This window comes from Corylus avellana, chromosome ca6 (genome assembly GCF_901000735.1).
Source record: "Corylus avellana chromosome ca6, CavTom2PMs-1.0".
NCBI classification, from domain to species: domain Eukaryota; kingdom Viridiplantae; phylum Streptophyta; class Magnoliopsida; order Fagales; family Betulaceae; genus Corylus; species Corylus avellana.
In genome coordinates this window covers 27,612,529-27,625,579 of record NC_081546.1, presented here as the reverse complement: position 1 = coordinate 27,625,579, position 13,051 = coordinate 27,612,529, and the positions used below count along the sequence as shown (strand labels likewise).

The 13,051-nt window shown below is 37.4% G+C and overlaps 2 protein-coding genes across 4 annotated transcripts; one reads left to right on the top strand and one right to left on the bottom strand.

Annotated features, from left to right (window-relative positions):
* Positions 1-1,356: 1,356 nt before the first annotated feature.
* On the top strand, positions 1,357-4,357 carry LOC132184110 (uncharacterized). Its single transcript, XM_059597613.1, has 4 exons — positions 1,357-2,311; positions 3,257-3,327; positions 3,416-3,809; positions 3,909-4,357. The coding sequence occupies exons 1-4, from the start codon at positions 2,195-2,197 to the stop codon at positions 4,101-4,103; spliced, it is 777 nt and encodes a 258-aa protein (XP_059453596.1). The 5' UTR covers positions 1,357-2,194; the 3' UTR covers positions 4,104-4,357.
* A 1,489-nt stretch (positions 4,358-5,846) lies between these two features.
* Positions 5,847-12,743, bottom strand: LOC132184738 (uncharacterized). Of its 3 annotated transcripts, none has more exons than XR_009440583.1 (4): positions 12,469-12,743; positions 11,727-12,118; positions 7,604-8,501; positions 5,847-6,753 (listed from the first exon to the last, which is right to left on the bottom strand). XR_009440583.1 is itself a non-coding variant. In XM_059598476.1 (4 exons), exons 1-4 carry the CDS (start codon positions 12,560-12,562, stop codon positions 6,731-6,733), a joined length of 1,326 nt encoding a protein of 441 aa, XP_059454459.1. In that variant the 5' UTR covers positions 12,563-12,743; the 3' UTR covers positions 5,847-6,730. The 3 variants fall into 3 exon arrangements, 2 of the variants coding, with proteins under 2 accessions (XP_059454459.1, XP_059454458.1); XM_059598476.1 differs by having other exon boundaries at positions 7,685-8,501; XM_059598475.1 differs by lacking the exon at positions 5,847-6,753 and having other exon boundaries at positions 7,252-8,501.
* Between the last annotated feature and the right edge of the window lie 308 nt (positions 12,744-13,051).

Genomic DNA, 13,051 nt, shown 5'->3' with positions numbered 1-13,051 from the left:
AGAAATAACTTTTGCCATGCCTTCAAATTCTTATGGCACTTAAACCTGCACATGATGTTAATCTACACTGTAGCAATGCTAATGGGTGTATGATTTAAGCATGCATCTGGAAGTACCTTTCTTTTCTTCTTCTTTATATTCCTTCTTTTGGAGGACAAAGACAAAGTCCACCTCTCTTTTATATCACACTCAAATGTCCATGTCACTCAACAATACATCTCTGTGCTTAGGAGTTAACTAATTGGAGCAACAGAAAGGTACAGGACAAGGGAATTAAAAGCCAAGCAACCTGTGTCTCTAAAACTTAGTTGGTAATTTTTGACATATGATCTTCATACAACTGGTAACATGAAATTAATGAAATAATTAAATAGAACACGTTAGAATTAATATATATAATTTTATACTTATATTTTAATTCGATTTGAATCCGACACATAATATAAAAACCGACAATTTTTGACTATTAACCACCACAAAAACTCCTCGTCAAATCATCAAGTTAGAAGATTAAAAAATTTGACTTGTTTGGTGCCACAGTCTCTACAAGACTAGAAACCAACATAAGAATTGGAATAGTTAGCCTAGAATAAATAGACACTCTCTCGCTCTCACTCTCTCTCTCTAGAGTCACAAGGGACTAAAGGTGCTAGCCTACAAGATTGTTTACAGAAGGGAACCAAACTTCAAGAGAGATTCAGCAGCTTTTTCTCTCTCTTTCACCCCATCAGATTAGGTTGTGTCCACTGATCCTCCTCCCAAGGGCAAAATGTTAAATTAATAGAGCTCCTACCATGGTGGTGGGTATTCACAGTGTGTCCACTACGGCACTAGGACTTGACATAGGGTCGAATTTACTAAATTGCCCCTTATCGTCTTTAAGCAGTAATGGCTGATGAAGTGGTAGAATCAAAATCTCAGCATATACGGTTGGTTGGCCCCAACATTAGGCCAAGAGGCTGAGAAAGCTTTTTCCCCATCTTTTCTAGTGGATAGGCAGGTAGGTGGTGGTGACACGCAAAAGTCCAGAAGGTAGGTGTGGATGGGAACCTCTGTATTCAATAGTTTTGGCAATGGAACATGAATTTACCAACAGGCCCTTGCAAAACCATTCAGGGCTTGTACAAAAGGACAACTTTTTTTTTTTTTTTGGGTTTGGGTTTCTGGCTGGAACCAGAATTTGGGTCTTGTTCTGCTTTATCTGCTAAATGCTGGAAAGCTTATTGGGTGTAAAAACAGAAAGGAGACAGCATCCTTAACCTCAAAGCAAAGACCAAAAATGGCTATACCAGTAAATTCGCACCCAATTGACCTGGTGTGTTATAATAATGTGAAAGGGAGAAAAGTGGCTCTCCTATTCAGAAACACCAGCATCTCACAACCCTAAAAATAAGGTTGTACCAACAACATCAACTGCAAACAGCACATCAGATAATATAACAGCATCATGTATCTCCCCATATAGCTTCTGCTTTTTTCAGCACTCCTCATCTTTCTCTCACTAAAAAGACTCTGTCTTTCTCTCTCTAACACACAGGCCAACAACAAATACAAAGAAAGAAGAAACATGGAAACTCCACGCACCCCCCTCCCTATCAAAAAACAAAGGAAGAGTCCACACCACACCCAACTCTCTCTCTCTCTCTCTCTCTCTCTCTCTTTCTTCAATGGCCCAGCTGGACCAAAATTTATGTGGAAGAAAAACAAAAAAGAAAGAAAGAAAGAATGGGAAAGAAAAGAAAGAGAAGATAGATAGATAGATGTTTTCAATTGTCCTCCAACCAAACCCATCTCACAGCCTCACTCGCTCTCTCTCTCTCATAAAGACATGTTGCCAACAATACCCTTCTGCAACCCCCCAAAAAATCCCCATCTTCATCACTGTCTCTCAAAAGAACATTATTTTTCACCGAGTTATGTGGGCTTTTTTGGGTTTCTTTGTCTCGGTCAGAGTTTCACAGAGAAAACAGGGAAAGCAAGAACCTTCTTACCTCTTCCCCTCTCTATCTCTCTTTTCTTATTTGTCTTTCTTGTTTCTTTCTCCCTATTATGTCTCTCTAGCCTCCTCTCTTTCATTATTTCTTACCCATCTCCCTCTTTCTTTTTCATTACCCATCTCTCTGTCTCTCTCCCTCTATTTCTTTCTCTGTAATTGTTGGTTCCCGGCTTTTGGGTTCTGTTCTTCTGTGACCTGATGAAGAAGATGAAAGGGGTTATTGCTGTGGAGCCTTCTCCATATGCTTTGTATAAGGACCCAAGGAACAGGTTCAAGCATCAAAGTCTTTTGCAAGACTTTGAAGAGCTACAAAAGGTAATTTCATTTGTGGGTTTCAATTGATTTGTAATTTCTGTTGTGGGTTTCATCAGATCTGATGTTTTGTTTGATTTTCTGGTGGGTTTTGTTCATAGGTTTTTTGGGTTCTTTATGTATGTATGGTTGCTTAGAAAACTGAGTATATGAAAGAGAAATTAATATTTTGGATCTTATGTTTGATATTGTTATTTTTAGTTTCAGAAAAGCTAAAGATCTTGCATAAGCAAAGCCAAAAAAATTGAATTTCCTTTTTCTTTTTCTTTTTTTTTTTCTTTTCTCTATGGGTTTCTGGTTTGATTTTCTTGATTTTCTTACCATACCCTATGTTTGGTTGCTGCGAAAAACTGATAAAAAGGAAATGGAATTGAAATATAATATAAGATGTTTTCTTTTGGTTTGTTTGGTTTCATTTATAATGAACTTTCATAAACATTGCCTAATATTGTTTTTTCTTTCTTTTCTTTTTTCTTTTTGGGTTTTTGGGGGAGGGGGTGTTCATTTTATAGTCTATGTTATATTCCAACCTTTCCCATCATCCAAACTGACATTAGGGGGGAAACTGTTGTTATTTACTAATCATGAGTTTAATCGGTTTTTCCCTGGGTTGATACCTTTTCTTTAACACTAGGTTTTTCTTCATTTCTGTCTTCCTGCTGTTCTCTGTGTTTGTTGTCAGTATTTTTACCTTGTATATGAGCTTATTTTTTCTTTTAAATAGAGGGTTCAACTACTATTTTTTAGGCTTTTTTCATCCTCGTTTTGGGTACTCGTTGGTAATTATTTATCCCTATCTATTTGTGTTTTGCTCTTGCTAATCTTGATAATGTTTACCTTGTTTGGTTTGTGAGGTCTTGGCTAGCCTTAATTTATAGTCTTATGGGGGGGGCTTTAATTTTCTTGAGTTAGCCAGAGATGGATTTGTAATATTGAAGCATATTTCAGGAAACAGAGGCCATGAAGAAGAAATTGCAGATGATGAAACACAAAAAAATTACCCTCTCAGGGGAAGTCAGGTACAGAAATAATGCTTGTGTATTTTCCACATTCATTTATCAATAGAAATTTATAATTCAGGCCATGATATATTCTTTTTAATTGCAGCTTTTTGAGGAAACGATACAAATACTTGATGGCAATCCAGTCTTCCAACTCGAAACCAAAGAAAGATTCTGTGCATCCAAAGAAGTTTGATATTCGAAATGCTAGTACTACAAAGGGAAAGAGTTACAGTAAAAAAGAAGCTGCATTACGGCCCCCTCTTCCTGTCTCTGATTTAAACAGAAAGGAAAGGATTTACAATGGAATGGAAACCACCTTGAGGAAACCTGGTCCGGTCTTTGACTTAAACCAGAAGGTTAGGACTTTTAATGGAAAGGAAGCTGCTTTGCAAACTTCTGGTCCAATATTTGACCTGAATCAGAAGGAAAGGATCTACAGTGGGAAAGATGCCACTAAGCGAAACACTACTCCGGTCTTCGACTTGAACCAGATTTCGGTATTATTTAGCGACCCGGGTGAATTACAAGCATCAAGTTCTTGCATTTGCTCTTTTTGTTATGTGCTAATGTTTTTATTGGTTTGGTTTTTTTCGCAGAGAGAGGAGGAGGAGTTACAGGCTGATTGCGAGCTATTGAAAACGGATGAGCCTAAGAAAAGTCTACTAAGAGGTGGAAGTGATGAGCAGCTCAATGATATGAAGTTATCAATTTGCAGGAATATCGGAAATGGGCCAAATCGAGCAGGGAAAAGGAAGATTTCATGGCAAGATCAGGTGGCCTTAAGAGTTTGAGATCTTTCTTCAATTGCTATTGAAGATTCCTATATTTTGGTGGGGGTGAAAATGGTTGCCTCACCTTGTCATGTTGTTGATCTTTTCTCTTGTATCCCTCCAGTGTAAAAGTAGAAATAGTCATATATAGTGAATATATAGATGAAACGATAGAGTTGATGATCAGGAATTAAATGTGTTGACATATACCTCATTAGTTTAAATGTTCGGAGAAGTAAACTAGAAGTGAATTTGGAATTTCCCCTTTGTTTTGATGTTTCTTTTTCCTATGATTTGTTTGTGAATACATCTGGCCGGCTTGGTTGTCTTGTAAAAGGTGCTGGAAACTTCAACCATGCCAGCAGGCTGAGTTTGGATGGATATAGGGGGAATGGTTTCAACATCTTCTCACAGCTAGTATTCAAATGGAACGTTAGCTATCCCTTTGTTTACCTTGTGTTGTAACGACATGAGAAAATATTAATCACATTTACGCTATCGCTTCAAAAAAATATTAGCTAATTTGATTACAATTTGAGTTTTTTAAAATCGCTTATAAAATTTAGTCACTTAAAATCGCTAATAATTTGCTCAACTAATTGTTTTTTCAATATGGGCTTGGGATGCACGTGTGCACTGGTGATCATCATCATGTTTTGTATGACATGAAAGGTCTCTCCTTTACACGCTAGGAGCCATGGAATGAGAAATGGCTAGAGTAAGTTTTAATCAACATGATTCATTTTGCTGTCAATGTTTTGTTTTGTTTTATTGCATCTAATGTGTACATGGTGTTATTTAAAATTTAAAATGAAATGAAAACACATATCCTACTAGAACCGTGAAATCTAATTTGTTCTCTCCGTTACACTTCAAACAACATCATGAACAATGAGTTGTGTGGAAACTACCTTTGATTGGAGATTGTTGGAGGATACCAGCATATGAAGTCATTGTTGTACTTATTGTTACTTTGTAAGGTGGGAAAGCAATGGCCACTAAGCACAGGTTAATAATGTTGATTTTCTTGGAGAACTAATGGAATGATAGTGTTGTTTTTTCTTTTTTTCTTTCCGTTTTTGGTGACTAATAATGTTGTTTTCAGCTTGCGGGGGACCTATAACTTTTATGTTTGTTTGCTGTAAGCCCCATTGGAGATTGTGGAATTAGTGGTAAGAAATGAAATTTTTGTTGTGCTATCTATTAATTTGGGTGGGAAAGCAATGGCCACTAAAAGCAGGTTTACTGTGTTTTTTACATCCTGTGGGGTAAATCGTGAGGGGGTCTTCTTTGGGTCTAATTTCGGTCTGAATAATAATATTTTGTTTTTATTTTTGTTTTTGTTTTTTTTTTTAAAAAAAAATAGACATGGCTCCCCGGTGCTGTCCTATTCGTACAAAGACCAAGAAAATCTAGCCATGCTTCCATTTCACTCTGACTTTCCCTTACATGCTGTCGTGGCATTATCATATCTACCCAACCTCTTCAATAGGTGTGATCGGCCACCCCAATCAAACCTCTAGGGATGGTTGCACCACCCCCAACATCTAATCGAGTGGTTTCAACCAACCCGCATGTGGTTGGGGGTAGTGCCAGCAGAAGACGGAGTGCAATTTTTTTTGTTGTTGTAGACATGACGCCACATCAATGCATATGGGAGTGGGAGTAAAATGAGAGTACGACAAGAATTACTCCAAAAACTAACATAATCCCAGAAAAATAAGTCAATGAAAGGGCATTCCCCAAATCCAAAGGTTGGTTCAAAATACATAAAATGCTTCTATGTCATTCACCAATGGTCCAATGCTCAGTGTTTGTTGTCCAATGAAAATTTGCAAAAAATGACATTCACTCAATTTAATTTGTAGTGTGTAGACTGTGGCTCTGTGCTCTTCTTGCTTTAAGAGCACAAGACGAGAATATAAAATTTTCGCAGCCGTGGCTGGGATTTGGATCATAGGGTATTGACATCAATGTCAATTATAGCAAGCCCCTGAGAACTAGTATGTACCTTCAGGTCTATCAGGAAGTGCAAAATCATGAAGCACAGGAAATGAAGACAAGCAGATGAATGAAGCACAAACATGGAAGAGCTAAAGCAGTGAGAATGGAGTTTACTACTAACAGGAAGAGAAGAGAAGAGAAGAGAACCAGCCAGAGCACTAACATGGGAAGACCAGCCAAGAGACCACACTCCAATGTTGAGTAATTAAGCACTGTTAGGATGCACAAAGAGTCAAAGGGCATATATATGCACAGGTTAATAGAGCTTACTCATCAGGACAGGAGTTGCTATAGAACTAGGACTTCATCATATCTACCTTAGAAGCCCCTTCATATAAAAGTCAAGTACTAGCGGCTTTGACCAGTGGTCTAAAGACTTCAGAACACCTCTTCTAAGTTCAGCCTGTCAAATAAGAAGCTTGCCTTGTTGCACTAAGCATGCTACACTCTCAAGGACAGCAAAAGATGATTAAATATGCTTTCTATCATAAGAAAGTCAAAGTACTGAAATGCAACATGGGGACATCCACATAAGCAGATGGTACCAGACTCATTTTCAAGCATGGAAAAAAGAATTTTTCCACATCAATCAGGAAAATTATAAGAAAGGATGGAAGCATTGAAAGGGCTGCCTAGAGCCGTTGCTATGTAGAATCCATTGCAATCACTGTCAAAGCAAGAAACCAGCAAAAAATAAACATTTACCCTGGCAAAAAAATATTCTACATTCATATAAAGTTTCCAAAGGTACGATAATTTCCATTCACAACATCAAAAGCTAAACATGTTTAGATGACAATTTTCTGTTGAGCATGTCTGTAACGATATTCAGGCTTTCCTTTAATCAACTTGTAATGTCAAAGTCCCTCTCGGTAACTGTTGTTAAAATTTCAGCTCTTCTTTTATTCACGGTTCCTCAATTTTCCCCCACCCCAAAATAGTATAGTCAGAACAGTCAGAATATCATCACTGAGTTCCTAGGTTGATAGATTAGGATAAAGTACATTCTATCTGTTGCTTTTGATAGGGTTAAGTTTATGAATTAAATTGTGTAACTCTCCCTTTATAAATAATAATAAGATGTGTGTTGGTGATCAAGAATTATTGCCCCACCACTTATTTTTCTCAACATGGTTTCTAGTGCACTCTCATTTTTTTTTAAAAAAAAAAAGTTTCTTTTTCCTTCCCGAATCCCCTTTCCTCCTTTCCCAAACACACGAGTTCCTTTCCTTTCCCATTCCCAGAGTTCCTTTTTCCTGAGAGTCATGTGCTTTATCCTAATCTAACATCGGTTCTCAACATGGTTTCTAGCACACTCCCATTTTTTTTTAAAAAAAAAAAAGTTTATTTTTCCTTCCCGGATCCCCTTTTCTCCTTTCCCAAACACACGAGTTCCTTTCCTTTCCTTTTTCCCACTCATCAAGCTTAAGGACTTTCAAATAATGACAGGATCTAAATAGAACAGTACTATATTTCACAAGCAAAACAGAAATAGTGCTCGCAGCCCAAACCTATACCTGAAGCGACAAAAACTGTAAGCAGATCAGATATGTTTCTACTTCCCCATCTCCACTAATTAATTTGTACGGGAGATGAACCTGATTTTTCTTCATCTGCAATAACAGTTTCTGCTGTCTTTTCATTTGCTTCTTTGGCCATTACATCTGTATCTTCTGGCTTTTGAGTAGCATCTGAGTTATTTGCTTCTTTGGCCGCTAAATCTGTATCAAGTTCCTTCGGAGTATTAGCAGGTGCTGCCATGAAAGATGTGGTCACATCAAATCCATCCTTTTGACCAAGTTCCTGAAGCCGAGACCTGTGCTTTTTCCCCTTTTTATGACCCTCCATCACCACTTGAGAGTAAGCACCAATTTGACACATTTCACACCAAAACTTAAATTTCTTTGTCTTCTTAAATTCTGTAATTTTCTCAGCTCCCTGGTCTGTTGCCGTGCCATTTGTCTTAGAATCTTCTGCATTTTGGTTTTTCTGCAGCAGAACCTGCTCATTAGCATTCTTCGAATCTTCAGTAATCTCCAATTTCTGGTGTGAACCATCCCCAGTTTTATTCTGGTGAAGTGATTCCCCTTCTACCCTTGCCTGCAGTCCTGAGCTTCCAATATCAGTGGTATCTGTAAGCTTAGAAGGCTTTGTGGTTTCCTTTGGCAGTGGTGTTGAGCTGGCAATCTTTCCCATTGTCTGAGCTCTAAGCCGTGCTTCTTTGGCCTTGTGCTTCTTACCTTGAAGGTGCTCATTGAAACCTCTCTCGCTTGTGGCACTGACCTGACAGAGGGCACAACTCCACTCCTCCTTAGGTCTCTTCTTCAAACCAAATGGTGGAAGCTCACTAGTGCTCCCTGCAGGTGGTGTCACAGCTTTCCGCTTTGTTCCAGAAAGATTTGGGTCGGGCTTAGCCTGCAATAGAATACTCAAAAACAATACATAAACTAATCTTCTGTAAAGTAATCTTCTGGTGAGTGGCGAAAGCCTCGGCACCATTTCCCATGTTAACTTAACCCTCAGCTTTTGAAAAATGGAGTAAACATAACTTTCAATTATCCTGTTTTCAACAATTTAACAAGAAATACAATGTTTCAGAAGTTTAACCAGATCTGAACAGTCGAAAAGGAAGACTGAGAAATTAGGGATTAGAGAGTTGGTAATATTGCCAATAACATGTCACTTCCAAGGGGGAAAAACCAGGACCTACTCATGAGATAGAATAGCTTCAAGTAGGTGAATGGTTCTATTCGTAACAGTGAATTTGATATAGCCATATTTCTCATGAATACAAGTAAGCAAACAATCCATTTTTGATATGTATTATAGCTTGTCTCTTTAGAAAGTCATGTATATTGGCATGTAAGTACAGCTAAAATTGCTGATTACAACCCGTGTGCCCAGAGAGAGGGGGAGGCGTGGAACTTTTTATTTTTCTTTTTTATGAGAGAGGATAAGTCAGACAGTACAGTCAAACAAAAACCTATAACAATAATAATCAGAGTTTGTATCTTCACCTTTGTCAATGTTACAATTGAGGAAATACAAAGCCTTTAACCATAAGATTAAAGCAAGTTCATCATAATGACAAAGTCACACTTACTTAAAGTTGTAGGATTAAGAATATCAGTTTTGACAGAGTTAAGTATTCAAATCATAAAGCATAAGATCTTTGAGAAAATTGAAGAATTGTATCAGAAAGGATTCAAAGCTAGGTTTCTAATAATTTTGGATAAAGGATCAAGTTATTTGATTCAATTTGTAGATCATAGGACTTCAACGATTATGATTTTTATAATCATAATTTGTCAGTATCTTATGATTTACAAAAATAATCCTTTGAACCTTAGCCAAAATAATTAGAAAAATAGTTCTAAATCCTTTGTGAGAGAAATCCGTTTGTTCTCTTTCTTAATTTATGATCCACAACTTGAATCACGAATACTATCAAATTCTTACGTTTTAAATGCCAGGGCGCATTTGGATTTCTATGAAATAGTAATTCTTTTATTTGGTTATACAACATTCCTAGGAATAGTCATTCCCATAGAAATGGCTATTCCCCTAAATAGAGAAACTATTGCTCTATTTAGGAGATTGCTTTATTTAGGGGAATAGCCATTTCCATGAGAATGACTATTCCTATGAATGGTGTGTAACCAAACAAAAGGAATAGTTATTCCTCTAAAAAATGAAATGAATGGCTATTCTTTGAGGAACAAAATTAAGTTTCCAAATAACCATTTTTTTTTTCTTTTTTTCATTTTTTTTTTTTTTAAAAAAAAGAACAAAACTTGTTAATATTCTATGGATGGCAGGCCACCTATAGAATATTTAGATTTTTTTTTTAAAAAAAAAATAAATCTTGGATATTTTAGTAATTTTGATTCAATTCCAATGCTGTCAAAAAACAAAAGAATAAGAATAGTCATTTCATTCCAACTTTTTATATTCCCAGTAATACCCATTCCTATTCCTAAATGAATGACTATTCCGTGTACCAAACGTGCCCTAAATATTTTGTAAATAACACTTTTAAATTTCAATACAAAATTCTAGTTATGCGGTGAAAAGATGGGGCAGGGGAGCTAAGAATATTTCTGCTGGTTCTATGAGGTTACACTTCAAGCTGTCTGAGTTTTTTGGCAAAAGACAATTCTTCAAAAGTACTTAAAAATGCATGGAAAAAAGTGAGAGCATGACGAGTTGTTGTCATTGTTGAGCATATCTTGAAGCAAGGCTTCTGCTGAGACCTGCTGCATGCACACAAGGTAGCTTTCTCCAAATGAACTCACAGATGAAAAATCAATACCCAAGGGCCATCAGAGGCATCACACTAGATTATTTTATGTCTACATCACAAGAAAATCTGTATAATGAAATGTCATAGCAAACATTCATGACAGCAGTGATCGTAGAAAATAATCTACCTAGTCAATGACCATGATGCCCCTTTAGGACTGACTTTTGAAGTGCTGGTCCAAAAGTAGAATGGGTACCAGATGCATACATAGCAAGCCTAAATAGCAAATACACGTTGTGTGTAAATGCTATCATTACTCAGGAAAATCAACTATGCAAGACAGAGTAGTTACCATTAATTGATTCAAACATTAATTTTTACAGGGGGTTTCATTCAGAAGGGATTTCAGAAAACAAGACTTTCACTTGAACAAAGTGAAAGCAAAAAAGAAAAATTAAGGGGAAGGAAAGCCAGACTGGTGGGGGTTAAGTATAAAGTTTTTTTTTTTTTTTTTTTGATAAGTGGGTTAAGTATAAAGTATAAAGCTAAATGCTTTATTTCACCTTTGTTTTCCTTTCATTTAGATAACAACACACACCAAAGTATTGTCACTGCTATATAGACAATTATCATACTTCCTCCATCCTCCTATAATTTGATTTTCATTAGAGTTCAGGTTTCATACTCCTCATCCCTCAAATATAGAGATCTCTCCAACCATCTCCTCCCATTCAATGGTTCTGGTCGATTCTTTGTTTCCGGATGACCAAGCCAAAATGGTGTCTTTCAGTATGGATTAGACCATCAATTTCAATTACTTCTTTATAATGTCTATTTAGGGAATTAGGGTCTAGTCTCCCATAAAAACAGGGTGGCAATAGAACCAGTACAAGGTGAATGCCTAATGAGTTTGAGCAGGCTCATGGGCATAAAGATAATCATCTATATAATGCATAACCACTATGCCATACATGCATGCATGAAGACAAGCATAAATAGACAAACACATACGACTGCATGCACATATGCTTACATTCACATTTATCACATACATCAAAGTCACAAATCAACCAAGCAAAGAATCGAGAAAAAAAAAAAGAAGAGAAAATTACAAGACAGATACATTGACAAACCCTTTGACGTTAGGACCTAAACATAGAAGTTTCACCAAAGTGGCACGAAACCCACCAGGCACCTCGATTCTGATAAGAAACGCAATAAACTGAACTAAAAATTTCTACAAAACAATCACATTGATCTATTCCCTAATATATTGCACCATAGTTACCAGAGAAAAATCAGCTTATGTATGAAAAGCACCATAACATAAATCGAGCACAGGACACTCAAAGAGTCAAAAACAACAAACAGTAGGTGATATAGGATTGATAACTGACCAGTACGATCAGCTTATCCTTGTTAATCTCCCGGGGAGGCTTGATATCAAGCGGCATCGCCTCCAGTAACCGCGGCATCATCGGAAACGTATCGATTGCGCCACCACAACCAGGAAAAGCGAAGCTTTCGAATGGGTGAATTAGCTGCGGCAACCTCGGGTCGAACCGCATTGCCAATCGCTCCTCTAAAGACAACCCCTCCGGTGTGGCCGTGGCGGCGAGCCTCCGCATTGCCATCTCTCGCTCTATCATCAGCGCCGTCCTCACCTCCGCCTCGAGCACTCGGCGTCGAGCGATATCGGCGACGATTAACTCTTCTCTAATCCGGTCCTTCTCGAGCTCCCACTCGATCGCTTCTCGAACGTCACCCGGATTTCGCATTGGTCCCGGGCCTGTTCTCAGATCAAAATCAGTGATAAAAGTCAGATTTTTAAGCAAATGTGTCGCGTGTTTGGTTCTTGGGAAAATGTGGGAAATAAGGAACTATCAATTATGGGTGTTAAAAAAGCTTTGGTTTACATGAGATTCAGACAGTTTCCTTTCTTTTCTCAGCAAACAAACAGAAAAAAATAACATCCAACAAAAATTAAAGAAAAACAGTTCGATTTACACGAAAACATTCTGAAATTCAAAACAGCACAAATCACAATCAAATTAAAAGGCTTTATTTTCTTTTCCTCTCTCCCATTTACTCAGCAGCGAACAGAGACATATAGAAAAGAGGATTGATATACTTGCGGACCTCTCAATGCGTGCTCGGTAAAGTAGCTGATGCTGGAAGGAGGGTTGGGACAAATTGGCGGTCGCTCATCGACGGCTCGAAACTTGAACTCCATTGAATTGCAGAGAGAGTAGTGTAGAGAGAGAGAGAAATAAGGGATTTGAGGCTTTAGGGTTTCGAGGTTTGGCTACTAGATGGAAGCTAATAGTAACGGCTCGTAAAACGGCCGTCGATGGATCAACCCACACAATGTAGCCCCTGTAAATTTGACGTTTTTTTTTTCGTGTGTGGAGAGAAAGGGAGATAGAGAAAACTATGTGGAGCCGCCGTCAAATACTCCTAACTTTAATAGAGTTGGAGATTCGGGTTGGACTAAGTCAAGGGCTAGTCAAAAGTCAAGAAAATTTTCTCCAAACTTTTTTAACTCTAAAGACTAAAGCTAGTCAAAAGGTTATTTTAGTAGTCATATTAAATTTTTTTTTTTTAAAGAAAAATTACCATACCTTCATCCAATTATCAACAATTTATAATTTTCCTTTTAATTGAAGCAATGTTCTCTTAAATTACTAAAAAGATTGTAACGTACCTTCCTCCTCCACTACAA

Coding starts and splice junctions, on each gene's coding strand:
- LOC132184738 (XM_059598475.1), bottom strand. CDS start 12,562: ATGGAGTTCAAGTTTCGAGCCGTCGATGAGCGACCGCCAATTTGTCCC. Junction 12,119..12,468: donor TACCGAGCACGCATTGAGAG/GTCCGCAAGTAT, acceptor ATCTGAGAACAG/GCCCGGGACCAATGCGAAAT. Junction 8,502..11,726: donor AGGATAAGCTGATCGTACTG/GTCAGTTATCAA, acceptor ATTCTATTGCAG/GCTAAGCCCGACCCAAATCT.
- LOC132184110 (XM_059597613.1), top strand. CDS start 2,195: ATGAAGAAGATGAAAGGGGTTATTGCTGTGGAGCCTTCTCCATATGCT. Junction 2,312..3,256: donor ACTTTGAAGAGCTACAAAAG/GTAATTTCATTT, acceptor AGCATATTTCAG/GAAACAGAGGCCATGAAGAA. Junction 3,328..3,415: donor ACCCTCTCAGGGGAAGTCAG/GTACAGAAATAA, acceptor TTTTAATTGCAG/CTTTTTGAGGAAACGATACA.